At 39.0% G+C, this 18,019-nt stretch overlaps 1 protein-coding gene across 1 annotated transcript in view; it reads left to right on the forward strand.

The window, feature by feature from the left end:
- PLA2G4A (phospholipase A2 group IVA) overlaps positions 1–18,019 on the forward strand; it is a 140,555-nt gene that overhangs the window by 25,210 nt on the left and 97,326 nt on the right. Inside the window, exon 2 of the mRNA XM_007523792.3 lies at positions 14,798–14,900. Within this exon, the coding sequence (XP_007523854.1) occupies positions 14,868–14,900 (33 nt within the window). The 5' untranslated portion in view covers positions 14,798–14,867. The remainder of the gene's footprint in view (positions 1–14,797; positions 14,901–18,019) is intronic.

Consider the following 18,019-nt stretch of genomic DNA (forward strand, 5'->3'; position numbering starts at 1 on the left):
TTTAGGGAGAATTATTTTTTGCCTCCAGGGTTGTCACTGTGGCTCTGTGCCTAGACTATGTAAGAATCCACTGCTCCCGATGGCCTTTTCTCTCCATCTCTCTCTCCCTCTCTCTCTCTCTCTTTTTTAAAGATTTTATTTATTAATGAGAAAGAGAACCAGGCAGGCATCACATGTGCTGCTGGGGACTGAACTTGGGACCTCATGCTTGAGAGTCCAGTGCTTCATCAACTGCGCCACCTCCCAGATCACAAGTGGTGGCCATTTTTTACATTTTATTAAATAGGACAGAGAGATATTGAGAGAGGAGGGGAAGATAGAAAGGGAGAGAGAGAGACACCTGCAGACCTGCTTCACTGCTTGTGAAGGGACCCCCCCCCCCCGCAGGTGGGAAACTGGGGTCTTGAACCGGGATCCTTGTGTGAGTCCTTGTGCTTCACACTATATGTGCTTAACTCAGTGTGACACTGCCTGGACCCATTTAGGGAAAATTCTGTATGAGATCAGGGTTTCAAGGTCAGCTCTGTTCTTGTAAACCCAGATGGCTTGGGGAAATATCTTGTTTTTTTTTTTTTTTTTTTTCTTGTGGGACTTCTTTTCTGGTGACTGCCAAGGTTTGAGTAGTCAACTAGAAAATCACTGTACTTTCTAAACCTGTGATTTGTAGCTCTAAAATGCCAATAACAATCCCTCTTTTGTTGTAAAGATAAAATGAGGTAGTGTATCTTACTTGGCACAGTATGGACAGGGGTAGATAGCATAATGGTTAGGGAGAGACTCTTGTGCCTGAGGCTCCAAAGTCCCAGGTTCAATACCACCACCACCACCCCCAAAAGCCAGAGCAGAGCAGTGCTCTGTTTTCTTTTCTTTTTCTTTTTTAGCAGCACAGTATCTGTTGCCTGGGGGTTGTTTAACCTATATGAACATTTAAACATTCATGTGATCAGGGAGGTTGTGCCAAGGTAAATCACAAGACTTGGTGCGTAAAGTGCTATGTTCAATCTCCAACAATGCTAATGCCAAAGTGATACTTTCATTCTGGTACGTAAATGAGTCTTTAAAAATAAAAGTAACTGGGAGTTGGGTGGTAGTGCAGTGGGTTAAGTGCCTGTGGCGCGAAGGCAAGGACTGGTGAAAGGATCCCGGTTCGAGCCCCCGGCTCCCCACTTGCAGGGGAGTCACTTCATAAGCGGTGAAGCAGGTCTGCAGGTGTCTGTCTGTCTTTCTTCTTTTTTTTATAATGTTTTTAAAATTTTTAAATCTTTATTATCTTTATTTATTTATTGGATAGAGACAGCCAGAAACTGAGAGGAGGAGGAAAGCTAGAAAGGGAGAGAGACAGAGAGACACCTGCTTTACCACTCGCAAAGCTTTCCCTTGAAGGTGGGGACCGGGGGCTTGAACCCAAGTCCTTGTGCACTATAGCATGTGCGCTCAACCAGGTGCGCCACCACCCAGCCCTGGTGTCTGTCTTTCTCTCCCCCTTCTGTCCTCCCCTCCTCTCTCTGTCCCATCTAACAATGACAACATCAGTAACAACAATAATAACTACTACAACAATGAAAAACAACAAGGGCAACAAAAAGGAAGATAAATTAAAAAGAAATAAAAGTAACTAGTCAGATGAACAACTGCTGAAAACTCTTCCATATTGTCATTCTAGGTTCTCTTTCCCTTAGACAATTTTTTTTTCTTGTTCGTCCCTCTTCCTTTCCCTCCCCCTCTTCCTCCTCCTCCTCCTTCTCCTCCTCCTCCTTCTTGGCTCAGTGGGAATTTCCTGGGGCTTCACACCTACACAGTTCACTGTTCCTGACTGTCCTTTCATTTTTCTTTTTTTAATTTAAGGTTGAGGAGAGAGGGAGAGAGTAAAAGAAGGAAATGGTCAGAAGAAGAGACACCACCGCACCTTTTGTGCATGGTGCTCTCATGTGATGCTGGAGACTTGAACATGGGTCCTTGTGCCTGGTAAACTAGTTCTCTTCCGGGTGAGGTATCTCTGACTCATTCCCGGGGATTATTTCTTAATGGAAGACTGGACTGTGATCTGACCAGTTTTTCTTTAAATTATTTTAATTATCTTTATTTATTTATTGGACAGAGACAACCAGAAGTTGAGAGGAAGGGGATAACAGAGAGACACCTGCAGCCCTGCTTCACCACTTGCAAAGCTTTTCCCCTGCAGGTAGGGACCGGGGTTGAGAATCTGGGTCCTTGAGCATTGTAACATGTGATGTGCTCAACCTAGCCCCAACCAGTTTTTCTAGTTTACCTCTTTTTTTTTTTTTTTTTTTTTACCAGAACACTGCTTAGCTCTGGTTTATGGTGGTACAGGGGATTGAACCTGGGACTTTGGAGCCTCAGGCATGCAAGTCTCTTTGCATAACCATTATGCTATCTACCTCCACTCCAGTTCACCTCATAAGTTCACTGTAAGTCAGTGATCACTGGGCCCCAGCAGGAATCCTGGAAGGACTCCAGAGGTTTTCCTTGGTGTGAGGCTCCCAGTGTTAATACTTTTCCATACTGGGGTGGGGGTGTGTGTCAGACAGTGGCACACAGGGTTAAGCGCACATAGTACGAAGTGCAAGGACCCTTAGAAGGATCCCAGTTTGAGCCCCCATCCCCACCGGAAAGGGTGTCACTTCCACCGGAAGGGGTGTCACTTCACAAGCAGTGAAGCAGTGCTGGCAGGTGTCTCTCTTTCTCTCTACCTCTCTATCTTCCCGTTCCCCTCTCAATTTCTCTTTGTCCTATCCAGTAAAATGGAGGTGGGGGGGGGGAGAGACTTTTCTCTATCCAATGGGAATACAGCTGTTGCTTTTTGAAAGTCTGAGTACAGTCATTTGCCTCCTGTGAAGGACCTACATTGCTGTCTGCTTTCACTCACTGAAGGTAACTGGAAAAGAATTTTCATTTCAGAAAACATTTCAACAGTAAAATACAGTAGTTGGTATATGTGTAACATTCCTCAGTTTTACACATAACAGTCTAAGCACCCCGCAAGGTCCTCTGCCATCATGTTCCAGGACCTCCAACCCCAGTCCAAGTTCTGCTTTTAGCTTTCCCTTCTGTTCATATTTTTCACTTCTGTCTATGAGTGAGATCATCCCACACTCTTCCTTCTCTTTCTGGCTTATTTCACTTAACATGATTCCTTTGAGCCGGTTTTAGGAGCATTTTCAACCTCACACCTGGTATGTGCAGAGCACCACACCGCCCACCAAGGCTCTGTGCCTCCCTCACTCTCCTACTGCCAACCACTTTAGTTTTCCCAGAGTCCAAGAGAGAGGCAGTCTGGTTGCCATTTTTGTTGTTGTTTTGCTTTTGCAAGTTTATTTATTTTAGTTTGTATTTCACATCTTTTGGAACAAAAGGGGCTTGAGGTGATTATGCTTAGTGAAATAAGTATAGATGAAGGACAACTTTTGGTCAGTTTCACTCATACATGAAATATAAAGTTTTCACTTTTATGACAAAGTGAATAGAGCGTTGAGCACTGACGTAGTAGGTTTTGTAGCAGTGGAGAGTCATTGATGTCTGAGCAGTGGCAGAGGCCCTGCCAGCATTCCCTGGAACCACCTTATCTTAACAGTACTTACCTACTCACTCCTGCTTTACTGTGAGTGTAGCTCTAGGGTTTATGTGTTACTGTATATACTGTGTATTGTTACTATATATTCTTATGTGAGTTGGTAAGTAATCTTGTGGGATCTAGGAATACTCAGTTTTTCCCTTTGTAAATTATTTGCAATTACTAATTTACTTTTTTAAAAAAAGACTTTCTTTTAAATATTTATTTCTTTCTTTCCCCTTTTGTTGCCCTTGTTGTTTTTTTATTGTTGTTGTAGTTATTATTGTTGCTGTTATACTAATTTGCTTTAAGGCTGCCTATGACTGGGAGGCTTCATAGGAACCTTTATTTCAGATATTAGGGGGACAGTTCCATTTCCACTCTCTTTACATATACTTCCATCCACAATTTCAAATATCATTTCAGTTATTTATCTTTCTATTATAAGCCAACTGTCTTTCTCTTTGATGAAACTTCAGTAGATATTACATATGCATTTCTCTAAATGATGAATTTTCTTAATTTTTTTTTATTATCTTTCTTTCTTTATTGGATATAGATAGCCAGAAATTGAAAGGGAAGGGGGAGATAGAGAGGGAGAGAGACAGACACTTGCAACACTGCTTCACTACTCGTGAAGCTTTCCCCCTGCTGGTGGGGACTTGGGTTTTGAACTTTGGTCCTTGCTCATAGTAACATATGTGTTCAACCAGGTGTGCCACCACTCGGCCCCAAAATGATGAGTTTTCCATAATACAAATTTGAGAAATAAAGCAGTGTCGAAGGAGGGCGAACCAGCCCAGGGTCAGTGCACTCACCTACCAAGAAAGCAGTGTCAGAGACCTGGAATTTAAAATGGAACAGGAAAAGTCAATTCAACAGAGTAGAGTACAACATAGCATGGAGACACTGGGAATGCTGTGCCTTGCCATGGGGCATGGGAAGTAGCTTCCAGACTATTGGTTTCCTTAATTAAGAAGCAAACCTGCTTAATTAATCCACTCTCTTATGTCAGGGGACATATTCTTATATTATCTAGGGGATAGGGATATTCTCTTAACAACTTTCTTGTACTAAATGAAAAGTATGGTTTGAGAGACTTTCTGAAGAAAGCAATTCATTCATCTACCTTAATTCCGGTTGTTTCTTCATTCCACTGCGCCTAATGTAATAGGAAACTCTTTATCTAGGTTTTTAAAAAGCACTCGAACAGTAATTGAGGAATTTTAAACTTGTGCAGTATTTTAGTAACTATAAGCCTAAGACTGATGACTCTAGAGACAAAAATGCTTTAAAACATGCTTTTGCTTTTAGAGGGTTTTTTTTTTTTCCCTATAACCAGCATCATGGAAAAAAAATTGAATTTATAAACAAACAAGTCGGTGACCCAATGTTTTTTTTTTTTTTTTTTAAATCAAGACCAGCAGGATTTCTTTCTTCTCTTTCTCCTCCTCCTCCTCTTCCACCTCCTCCTCCTCCACCTCTACCTCTTCCTTCTTCTTTTTCAAGAGCTGGGACTCTTACACATGCAGTTTCATTGTTCTCGGTTGCTTTTTCACTCAGAGACAGACAGACAAAGGGAGAGATACCCCAGTACCAGAGCTTCCTTTAGTACCTTGGCACCTTTCATGTTTTACTGGAGTTTACTGGCATCACATATTCTGAGACCTACCCAGTGAGCTATCTCCCTGGTCCCTGTACTATTTTTTCTTTTTTTCTTTCTCAGTGTAGCCTTGGAGGTTGCACTTAGGGCTTTACACAGAAAGGCATGGACTTTACTTTTGAACCAGGAGTATTTCTTAGTCTTTATTCAACATTTGTTGCTGGGTATGAAAAAAAAAATGCATGGTTTTTAGAAAAAGTAATCAATGAACTTGCCTACATGATTTCTTAGAAATCTCCAGAGAACCAAATAACTTTCAGGAAGTTAAGGCTATTTGGGGAAAATCATTTATTTCATAAGTGGAGAATAACACTACCAAGTGTTAACTAGGTTTATTTATAACCTGCTAAGTACTATGCTTGATAATGTTTTTATTATTTATTTATTTAAAAAAGGAAACATTAAGAAAGCCATAGGACAAGAGGGGTACAACTCCACACAATTCCCACCACCAGATCTCCGTGTCCCATCCCCTCCCCTGATAGCTTTCCTATTCTTTATCCCTCTGGGAGTATGGACCCAAGGTCATTGTGGGATGCAGAAGGTGGGAGGTCTGGCTTCTGTAATTGCTTCCCCACTGAACATGGGTGTTGAATGGTCAATCCATACTCCCAGCTTGCCTCTCTCTTTCCCTAGTAGAGTGAGTCTCTAGGGTAGTGGAGCTCCAGGACACATTGGTGAGGTCGTCTGTCCTCACCAGGCTGGTCACATCATGCTGGCATCTGGAACCTGGTGGCTGAAAAGAAAGTTAACATACAAAGCCAAACAAACCGTTGAACAATCATGGACCTAAAGGCTGGAATAGTGCAGATGAGTGTTGGGGGGTACTCACTGCAGACTGTTTGGCAGAACTACTGTAGCTAACAATGGAGTGGATGGAGATACAGAACTCTGTTGGTGGGAACGGTATAGAATTAGACTGTTATCTTATAATTTTGTGGATCAATATTAAGTCACTAATAAAATAAAAAATATATATGTAGTTCAGAGATGACAAAACCCATTCACAATGTAGAGAAACTATGTTTTTGCTGCCAGATTTCCCACCCGCCCCCTTTTAACCTTCTTCAGCTACAGGCATTAAGAGCCATACTTGGGAGTCCAGCACAGCAGGTTAAGTGCACGTGGCACAAAGTGCAAGGATTGGCGTAAGGATCTCGGTTGGAGCCCTCGGCTTCCCACCTGCAGGGGCTTCGCTTCACAAGCGGTGAAGCAGGTCTGCAGGTGTCTATCTTTCTCTCCCCATCTCTTCCCCTCCTCTCTACATTTCTCTCTGTCCTATCCAACAATGACGACATCAATAACTACAACAATAAAACAACAAGGGCAACAAAAGGGAATAAGTACATATTTAAAAAATAAAATAAAAAAGAGCCATACTTACCAAGCTTGTAAGAGGTAGAGTGTAGACAGAAGAGAGAAACATTTCAAATGTAAATTGAGTTTAAGTTTGGATGAATACAAAGCAGGAGAAAAAAAATAGTCCTGAATGAATTTAAAGAACACTATGAGTCATGTTTGTTTAATGTTAATTTACCTTGTAGTTTCTAACCTAATAGACCTGAACAGTAATCTCTCTTCCTGCTTTTGGTTTTAGTAATGGCAGTCTCTTGCCAGCTCTTGCTGGAGGATGCAGTAGTAATAGTGGTTGTTAATAGTTAAGGGGTGAACATTGGTTTTGAATGGAGTTTTCTGGAAGTGAGAAAAGGAAACACAGTTGCTGACACCAAGCTTTGTGCCTCAGTCACAGATGTCTTTGAAACATTGTGAGTACTAGTCTCTCCCCTTTTGAATTTCATTAGTTCTGCTTTTTTGCTTTATTACTTTAATTACTGATATTTAACATCCTTGGACATGAGAAATAGTTGGAAATTTCAAAAAGGGCCATCAGAAGAGAATGCTAGTACTAGTTTGTGAATTTCCGTCCTACCTTAGCCTGACAATGAGTAATAGACCTGTTTGCCCATCTGTCTAGTCATCTATGTAATAGACACCCCAAACCTAATAGATTTTAACACTATGCTTAACGTAGTTACTGTAGGTGTGACTATGAATGAGATCAGGTTGTCACTGACTTGATGCATCTTTAGATGTCTTTGGAAGGCAGACTTTGCATAAGTGGAATAAAAGATTTGGAGCAGATTCTAAATGCAGGTGAACCCAGTAGCATCAGACCTAACAGACTCTGAACATCATGAAAGGCTTCTCTGTGGAGTGACTTGGAAACTTAGTCCAGGAGAATGGGCAAGCATAATCTTGATGAACACATGTTACTTAAAAGACCCTACATGATCTGTTTCCAGCTCTTTCCAACCTTGTCAGAAACCACTCTTGACTTTAGTTCACCTTTCGCTGGCCACTTGACTTCTGTCTTCTCTCAGTTCCTCAAAGGGCTTGCCTGGAACACATTATTCTAACCCATCCCTTCCTCATGTTCTCAAGCTACCTCCTTTCTGAGCCAAGCTACAGATTATTTGCTACTTTCAATCATGGCTTATTTCCAGCATTTTCTGTATCTCTCTTTCTAAGAGTTTCATGCACTGCTTGGATTACTTGTTTTCTGTTTTCTGGAAATGTAAGCTCTGAAAGGAAAGGACATTTGCCTAACTTACTTACTTCCCTTTGCCCTTGCAGACCTAGGAACAGCGCTTGACACAGAGCAACTTAACCATTAACATTTGTTGACTAAATGGATGCAGAGAAGTAGCTTACAGTCCTAAGTGGAAGAGAGTGCTGCATCTTTGAAGAAAGGAAAGAATAAAATAAAATAAAATAAAATAAAATAAAATAAAATAAAATAAAATAACTATGCCATAGAAAGAAAAGGGGGAAATGATGGATAAGGTGAAGGAAATAGAAATCTTGAGTCTTTTTATTTTTCCATGTATTTTTCTTAGTAATTTAATAATGGTTTTCAATATTATAAGATTACAGAGATATGTCAGTAGTTCCACACTGCACATCCCCCCACAGTTTTGTGCCCTGCACCATCTCATAACCACCATAGTTTTCACAAAGACTCAGTTACAGTTTTTTTGTTGTTGTTGTTGCTCTCTCTCATCTTTTAAGTTTATAAAAAGGAAACATTAAAAAAAAAACCCATAGGATAAGAGGGGTACAACTCCACACAATTCCCAACACCAGAACTCCATATCTCATCCCCTCCCCTGATCGCTTTCCTATTCTTTATCCCTCTGGGAGTATGGACCCAGGGTCATTATGGGGTGCAGAAAGTGGAAGGTCTGGCTTCTGTAATTGCTTCCCCACTGAACATGGTGTTAGCAGGTCGATCCATACTCCCAGCCTGTCTCTCTCTTTCCCTAGTGGGGCAGGGATCTGGGGAAGTGGGCCTCCAGGACATATTGGTGGGGTTGTCTGCCCAGGGAGTTCCGGTTGGCATCATGTTAGCATCTGGAACCTGGTGGCTGAAAGAAGAGTTAACATATTATTATTAAGAGTTAGTATATTAACAAATTGTTGGCTAATCATAATCCAAAGGCTGGAAATAGTGCAGATGAAGATTTGGGGGTCTCTGTTTTATATGTAGTAGTAGACCTATTTTAGTTATATTCCAAAGGACTCATGACTATACTAGTTTTTTGTTTGTTTGTTTTTGTTTTTTTTCTGAGCCTAACATCTGATATGCAGGTAGATCCAAGTTATTATCTGGGGAGATGATATCATGGCTGGAAAAAGGACCAGAAAGCTGCATCAGGGAAGAGAGTAGCTCCCAGATATGGGAAAGGTGTATAAATATTGTTGACTGTAAACCCCATCACTTTGATGTGATCTGGGGTCCATGTTCAGATTAGGAGCCTATGTAGCCTCTGCATCCCTATAGACCTGAGCTCGCATTCTGTGGTCATGAGTAGGAACATTCCAAGCTACCCCAGTTTCAGGACCCATCTTCCTCAGGTGGAACATAAGAATATGTTGTCCAGCCTCCCTTTGGAGGGTTGTTGCTCTTTTTACAAGTTCATAATTGCACAAAAAACATCCTGCAATTAGTTGTCTTTCAGAGAAATACAGGTTATTTGGTAACAGATACAAACTATAACAATAAAAGTCTTTGAACACACACATAGATACGTACAAACTGAAGGTTAAAACTCCTTGACTGAAGGTTAAAACTCCTTGACTTTTGGGAGTCTGGAGGTAGAGCAGTGGGTTAAGCTCACATGGCGCTTAACCCTGGCTCCCCACCTGCAGGGGATTTGCTTCACAAGGAGTGAAGCAGGTCTGCAGGTGTCTGTTTTTCTCTCCCCCCGTCTTCTCCTCTGTCTATTTCCCTCTGTCCTATCCAACAACGTCTGCAATAATAAAAAACAACTAGGGCAACAAAAGGGAATAAATAAATATATAAATAATTAAAAAACAAAAAACAAAAACCTCCTTGACTTTTATCTCTCCTCTCCCACAGTTTTAAATGTGGAATCAGAGGATGGGAGGTAACATAATTGATATGTAAATGACTTTCATGCTAGAGGCCTTGGCTTCAGGTTCAGTTCCAAGTAGCATCAAAACAAACCATATTTAGACAGTTCTCCTGTGAGAGGAAGAAACAAGACTGGATAAATTCAAGGTCTCTTGCATACAGGATACCCCTGAGCTGTCTCCTGGCCTCATTTTTTTTTTCTTCTCTTTTTTCACTTAGTAAGAGAAGGAGAAAGAAAGAGAATGGACAGTAGAGAAACCACAACACCCATCCTATCAAACCCCCCCCCCCCCGTCATTTCCACCATAGATTGTCCCAGAAAAACAATCTCATACAAATGAAAATAATAGAAGAGTTGAGTACAAAATACTCAGGCAATTAGAGGGTAAATAGCATAATGGTTATGCAAAGAAGACTCTCATGCCTGAGGCCCCAAATTCCCAAATTCAACCCCCCTGCACCACCATTAACCAGAGCTGAGTAGTGAGTGCTCTGGTTAAAAAGAAAAAAAAAAAAAGGAGAGAGAGAAAAGTACTTAACACTCAGGCAAGATACTATGTAATAGAAGAAAAATAGCAACAGGTGCTGGGTGATGGTGCACCTAGTTAAGTGCACACTTTACCATGCTCAAGCCCCCCCCCTAGTTTCCACAGTTGGGGGGGAAGCATCAGGAGTGGTGAAGCAGGGCTCCCAAGTATCTCTCCCTTTCTGTCTCCCTCTTCCTTCTTGATTTCCCTCTAAGTATCTGAGAGTTTCTGGTCTAACATCCAAGTTCTTGATCCACGTGTAATTTACTTTTGTATTTGGTGAAATACAGTGGTTCAGTTTCATTCTTCTGCATGTTTCAACCCATTGTTTCCAACACCATTTGTTGAAGAGATTCTGCTTTCCCCATGTAATAGTCTGGGCCCCTTTGTCAAAGATTAGATGTCCATAGGTGTGGGGGCTCACTTCTGGGCTCTCAATTCTATTCCACTGGTCAGTGTGTCTATTCATGTTCCAGTACCAAGCAGTTTTGATGACAATGGCCCTATAATACAATTTGAGATCTGGGAGTGGGATGCCTCCAGTTATGTTCTTTTTTCTCAAGATTGTTTTGGCAATTTTAGGTCTTTTCTGGTTCCAGATAAACATTTGTAGCATTTGTTCTATTCTCCTAAAAATGTGCTTGGGATTTTGATGGGGATAGCATTAAATTTGTAGATGGCTCTGGGTAATATATTTATTTTGATGATGTTAATTCTTCCAACCCACGAACATGGAATATCTTTCCACTTCTTTGTGTCTTTTTCAATTTCCTTGAGTAGTGACTCATAATTTTCAGTATACAAGTCTTTCACTTCTTTGGTTAGGTTTACTCCTTGATATTTTATTGTTTTTGTTGCTATAGTAAAAGGAATTGATTTCTGGATTTCAATTTCTTCTAACTTAGTGTTTGCATAGAGGAATGCCACTGACTTTTGAATGCTAATTTTATAGCCTGACACCTTACTGTATTGCCTGATGATTTCCAAAAGCTTCTTGCTAGATTCCTTAGGTGTGTATACTATCATGTCATCTGCAAATAGGGAGAGTTTGACTTCTTCTCTTCCAATCTGTATCCCTTGAATTCCTTGCCCCTGCCTGATTGCTATGGTAAGAACTTCCAATACTATGTTGAATAGTAATGGTGATAGTGGGCAGCCCTGTCTAGTACCTGATCTGAGTGGAAGTGCTTCCAGTTTTTCACCATTGAGTATGATGTTGGCTGTAGGTTTGCTATATATAGACTCCACTATCTTCAGGAATTTTCTATCTATTCCCATTTTTTTGTAGTGTTTTGATCATAAAGGGATGTATTTTGTCAAAGGCTTTCTCTGCATCTATTGATATGACCATGTGGTTTTTGGTCTTGCTTTTGTTGATGTGGTGGATCACATTGATTGATTTGTGTATATTAAACCAACCTTGCACCTACTACAGCACTGTTTCACTGCTCCGGAAGCTTCCCTCCTACAGCTGGGGACTGGGGCTTGAACATAGGTCTTTGGGCATTCTAACATGGGTGCTCAACCAGGTATGCCACTGCCCCACCTCTATTTGTTCTTAAAACTATCAAATCAAATTTACTTCCATATTTTATTTACATGTATTTAGTGTGATGTAAAATGGTTTTTCTGCTTGACCTTGTAGCAAATAAGCATAAAAACTGCAGTTGAAGACCATGTTAAGAAATTCTGATTTTAGGGGCTGGGCAGTAGATCACACACATTACAGGGTAGAAGGACTCTGTTTCAAGTCCCTGGCCCCTCCCCTCAAGCAGTGAAATGGCAAGTGTTTCTTTGTCTCCTGTCCCTGTCTCGCTCCCTTTCTCTCTCAATTTCTCCATCTCTATCCAAAATAAATAAATGAAATATTTGACAAGAACAAGAAAAAAATCCTGGGGAGGAGGGGTTTCAAGTCCTGTTGTAGGATGGTGGAGGATGACCTAGACTAAGGTTGAGTGTTTTGTAGGAAATTGAGAAATTTTACATGTGTATCAGTATATGTATTTACTGTAAGCCATTAATCACCCCAATATGTAAATAAATAAATAAGTAATGGAGTCAAAGTTAAAAAAATCAACTTTGAGTAAAATGACATATAGCGAAGCTATGTCCTTGAATAAGCTGTTGGAATTTCTTTAACAGTGTTGAACACAATGTTATTTTGGGACTTGCTATGATTTGCCATGAAAAATCAGAATGATGATATGGCTTATGTTGATTTAAAAATGGATTTTAAGTGTCACTTGTATTTTCAACCTGATGGAACTAAGTTTAAAAATAAGCAGTGAAAATGGCAAACACTTGATTTACTAAAGATTTTTTTTTTTTGCCCAATAATAATATTGATTATTGATGAGTCAAAAAAAAGTATTAGGGGAATTCTCATTTCATGTAATGTTTAAATGGAAGAATCTGGGTGATGTTTACCTCTTAAAATATTGCTTCACATTTTTCACATAAAAATGAGAAAAGGAGCATATATTTGCAAAAGACATAACAAACAGTGGTTAGTTATCCATAAAATATAAAGGACCTTATAACACAAAATAAGAAAACAACTTCATTAAAAAAAAATAAAGTCTTTAACAAACACCTCACCAAAGAAGATATATAAATGGGAACTATGAAAAGACACTTCACATCATATGTCATGGGAGATTGTAAATTAAAACAATAGAGCTACTACTTACCTGACATGGTATCCAAGATCCAGAACACTGGCAACATAAAAAATTAGTGAGGTTGAGATCACATATGCTTGAGGCCCTGGCTTTGCATTTCAAAGCTGGTAAGGAAAAATGAGAACTCTCATTCATGCTGGTAAGAGTGCAAAGCGATTCAGCCACTTGGAAGGAAACTTGTTGGTGTCTCTTTAAAAAATTATATATATGTACTGATTGTTTTTTGTTTTGTTTTCAATTAAAATGCTTCCTTTTAACTGCTTCCAAACTGAGCTATAGGGACTAAGATGTAGGTAGCTCAAGCAGTAGCAAATAAGAGGTTCCAGGTTCAATCCCCTGCACCACCAACTTCCAGAAATGAGTAATGCTCTAGTCAAACAACAAAACTGGGGTCATGGAGGCCCAAGATGGAGGGCATTCAATAGACTGGTAGGATGGTAATTGGTATTGCCCTGGTGGGTATGGTGTGGTAATGTAAATTTGAAGAGGCATGAAACTGTACACTTAAAACATATATAATCTTTTTTTCCCTTTCTTATTTGTGAGCAATAGTGGGTTACAAAATTGTAAGATTACAAGGCACTCACGATCAAAGTCAGTGTCCCCATCCTCCCACCTCCCAAAGATAATCAACATTAAAACATGATGGCAGAGGAGGAAGTGGAGGTTGTATTTTATATGGAAATGTTACACATGTACAAACTATTGTATTTTACTGTTGACTGTAAACCATTAATTCTCTAATAAATAAATAAAAAAATAATAATAATCAACATTAGTTTTCACAAAGTCTTAGAAACAACTTAAGCCTACACAATCATGGAAACTAACATTAACTTGACATAAAAAGAATACAAATAAACCTGTTCCTTAGGATGAACAAATATCTCTTCTAAAACGTCAATACTAAAATTAAAATTCAACATGAATATATTTATTAAAATTCATTTTTAAAGATTTTATTTATTTATTAATGTGAAAGACAGGAGAAAGAGAGAGAGAGAGTGAGAGAGAGAGAATGAGAATATGAACCAGACATCAGTCTGATACATGTGCTGCCAGGGGTTGAACTTAGGACCTCATGCTTGAGAGTCCAATGCTTTATACACTGTGCCACCTCCCAGAACACATTTCTTAAAATTCTTTTTTTTTATATTTTTAAAAAATTTTTAAAATTTTATTTTTTAAAAAATATTTATTTTATTTATTTATTCCCTTTTGTTGTCCTTGTTTTTCATTGTTGTAGTTATTATTGTTGTTGTCGTTGTTGGATAGGACAGAGAGAAATGAAGAGAGGAGGGGAAGACAGAGAGGAGGAGAGAAAGATAGACACCTGCAGACCTGCTTCACCTCCTGTGAAGCGACTCCCCTACAGGTGGGGAGCCGGGGTTCGAACCGGGATCCTTACTCTAGTCCTTGTGCTTTGTGCCACCTGTGCTTAACCCGCTGTGCTACAGCCCGACTCACAAACTTCTTAACAAATAAAATTAAATATATTCTTTTCTAAAAAAAAAAAAAATCTTTTCTTACGGTGAACTTGTTTAATACCAATCAGATTAAGAAAACAAATGATGGTATACGGCTTTTAAATTATAAACAGCACAATTAAAAAAAATTCTGCAATGTTAATAAGTATCACAAAATACTTGTCAAATGCAAAAAAAAAAAACAACAATCTGGGGTTTCCTAATAATCATTCACAGGATATATTTGAACAAATAAACATGGAAATTAAACAGTATTATCAAAATATATTTACTTTTCCGCTAAGTGATGTGTATATATTTTCTCATATAAACACTTGGGGAAGTCAGTCTCTTAGGCCCCCTGGGATAGACCTTTACTTTATACTTATCACCATTTAAATTTTGGAATAGTATTCAAGAGGAAGCTTAACAATAGTAATTGTTTATTTTGTAGGTTTTAAAGACGCTAGAGTACCAAAGAAGACCTTTGAAGTGGGAAGAGGTTTCCTGTCATTGAAATCAAAATGTCACTTATAGATCCTTATCAGCACATTATAGTAAGTCATTTGCTATTTATTATCTGTCCTTTGGGGAAGCGGGGTACAGATCCATTTCTGTGCATGTATTGCTGGAGTTTCTAGGAAAGTAAAACTCTGTGATGAAACTTGGAATTTTATGAAACTCATATGACCTCAACTCATATGGCACAAGTAGGCTATAATAAAACTTTTATTTATTTATTTTTTTCCTTTTTATCATTGTATGTTTCTAGAAAAGAAGAACTTGGAGGAGGGAAATACCAAACGATTTATAAGGGTACTGAATGTCTATGAAGCAAATTTAGTTATTTAGCAATGATCAACATTCAGAAATTATACCCTTCACATGATTTGGAGGAAAGATGATAAAAGAATTTTAATGTCGAAATCTGTTTTGACAAGCATGTCTAGAGCAATTAATTCTCCAATTAGTTTAGTGAACTCTTCTATGGGTTTGCATATATATATATATATTGCCACCAAGGTTATGGCTGGAACTTGGTGCCTTCTCAACTCTGACTTCACTGTTTCCAGCAGCCACTTTTTTTTGAGTGTGAGAGACTATGAGAAATAGAAAAGGAGAGCGTGAGACCAAGAGAATGAGAGACACCCGCAGCACTGCTCCACCACTGGTGAAGCTTTCCCTCTGTAGGTGGTAACTGGAGGCTTGAACCTAGGTTTTCCTGTATTGTAACCTGTGCTCTACAGAGTGAACCACCAGTTGGCCACTGCTAATTTTTAAAGACTTAAATAATTGGTGAGCTGGTAGGTGGCTCATCTGGTAGACCACATGTGTGAGCATATACAGGCACTCAGGTTTGAACCCCAGGCCACCACATGGCAGTGAGGAAACTTTACAAGCTGTGAAGTGGTGCTTCCTTTTCTCTGTTTCTCTGTTTCTCACTGTCTATATAGAAGAAAGAAAAAATGGCCACTAAGAGTGATGGAACATATAGGCAGTGAGCTCCAGTGATGACATAGGTGGCAAAACATGTAAATTAAGTTAAAAATAAATAAAGATATAAGTAATTCAAGTGATAATCTTTTATTTTCCAAATTCCACTGAAGTCATGAACTCTCTCTTCCAGTTATAAAAGCAAAACAAGACGAGAGAGAGAGAGAGAGAGAGAGAGAGAGAGAGAGAGAGCTATTTCTTGACACAGTTTACATGGACAAGGCATGGCTGCTAAGGAAGTGTGCATCCTCATTTTATTTAAAATGAAACACTGTTCTCTTACCCTCCAATCCTCACAATCTGAATCACTGGAAACCAGTGTCAACTCTCCATTTAAGGAAAAGGGCTCATCAAGGACCTCTTCACTGATGAGTCCAATGTACTATCTCTCCCTCACATTTGCAAGTTACTCTCTTCTTACAACACTTCAAATTTCTCATGTTCTGTTTCTTGTTTTCTTCCTGTTGATTCTTTCTTCAGATTTCCTGGATGACTCCTTTCTCAGATTTTCCTCTCTGATGACTCTTTTTTGATTGATATTTAACACACAAAAGTAATTAAAATTAAATTTGCTTAGCTCAGTGAATTTGACATATTTATTTCACCATCATCCAACTAAAGTTACACAGCACTGTAAGTGCTTCAGAGAAGTTACTCAGGTCAGATCCAGTCCATAAACTCCACAAGGGTAGCTAAGATTTGACTGTCTGGTCTTGACCCTCAGATAACGACATTAAACCCTGCATTTTTGCTATCTGTTCACATTCCTGTTAATGAGAAGCAGGATTCAACACTTTTACATTATCGTGTGTGTGCTTCGCTATCTGACTATACTGCAAACTATTTGTCTGGACAACCTCATGTCCCCTGGTGGTGTTGGTAGCTTTACTAAAATAAGGCAAAGTTATGGTATGACTTCATTTCTGTTGTTCTGTTGGTCTATTAGTCTGTGTTTGCCCCAATACCAACTTCTCTTCAATTTTTTAGCTTTGTATCATGGTAAATCATCTGATGTTTTTCTTTTTTCAAGTTTGTTTTGTCTCTTTTTAATCCTATGTCTTTTTAATTTTTTATTATTAGTAGTTTGTTACAAATCTGTAAGATTACAATGTATAGTTCCACACCACAGCCAGCACCAAAGTTCTATAGCCCAACCCTCCCAGCTCCCAAGATAACCACCATAGTTATCATAAGTCTTACAGTTTGCTTGCTTCTGTTTTGTTTGAATTTTTTTTGGAAAGTTCATGTATATCAGATCTCTAAATTCCACATATGAGTGAAACCTTCTGATAGTTGTCTTTCATCTCTTATTTTGCTAAGCATAATCACCTCAAGTTCTATCCATGTTTTCCCAAAGGATATAATATCATCTTTTTTTGATATCAGTGCAGTATTCCATGGAATATATATCCCATAACTTCTTTAGCCAGTCATCTGCTGATTGGGCATTTAGGCTGCTTCCACTCTTTGGCTATTGTGAATAATGCAGCTATGAATATAGGGGTGCATATGTCCTTTCTAATTAATACTTGAGTGTCCACTAGATAAATGCCCCAGAGTAGTATTGCTGGATCATAAGGTAATTCCATTTTTATATGTTTAAGGACTCTATATAGTCTTCCAAAGGGGATGTACCAGTTTGCATTCCCATCAGCAGTGAATCAAAGTTCCCTTTTCTCCACAACCTCTCCAACACCTGTCCTTTCCTGGTTTGTTGATGCAAGCCATTCTCTCAGGTGTGATATGGCATCTCAGTGCAGTTTTAATTAACATTTCTCTAATGAAGTGGAGCATTTCTTCATGTGTCTGGGCCATGTGTATCTCTTCTTTAGAAAACTGTCTGTTTAGTTCTTTGGCCCACTTTTTTAAATTGATTCTTTTGTCGATCTATCTATAAATGTCTTTTTCAAATTGACCTTGGTTCACCAACATTGGACTATACCACTCTATTTTGCTTTTCCCTTTCCTCTGTCTGGTTTTTCCTTTTGTTGTTGTATTCCTGGTTCTACTCTAATACTGATCTTCACATTAAAAATTGGGATTCCTTTGCCTCTTCTTTTCATGTTGGACTCCTTTGAGAAATTCTTGAAAGAGGGGGTTTGTGGTGGCAAATTCCTTCAGGTTCTGAATGCTTGAAAAGATCTTTGTTTCTCCCTCATATCTGAAAAATAATTTAGCAGGG

The sequence above is a fragment of the Erinaceus europaeus genome, chromosome 9 (genome assembly GCF_950295315.1).
Source record: "Erinaceus europaeus chromosome 9, mEriEur2.1, whole genome shotgun sequence".
NCBI classification, from domain to species: domain Eukaryota; kingdom Metazoa; phylum Chordata; class Mammalia; order Eulipotyphla; family Erinaceidae; genus Erinaceus; species Erinaceus europaeus.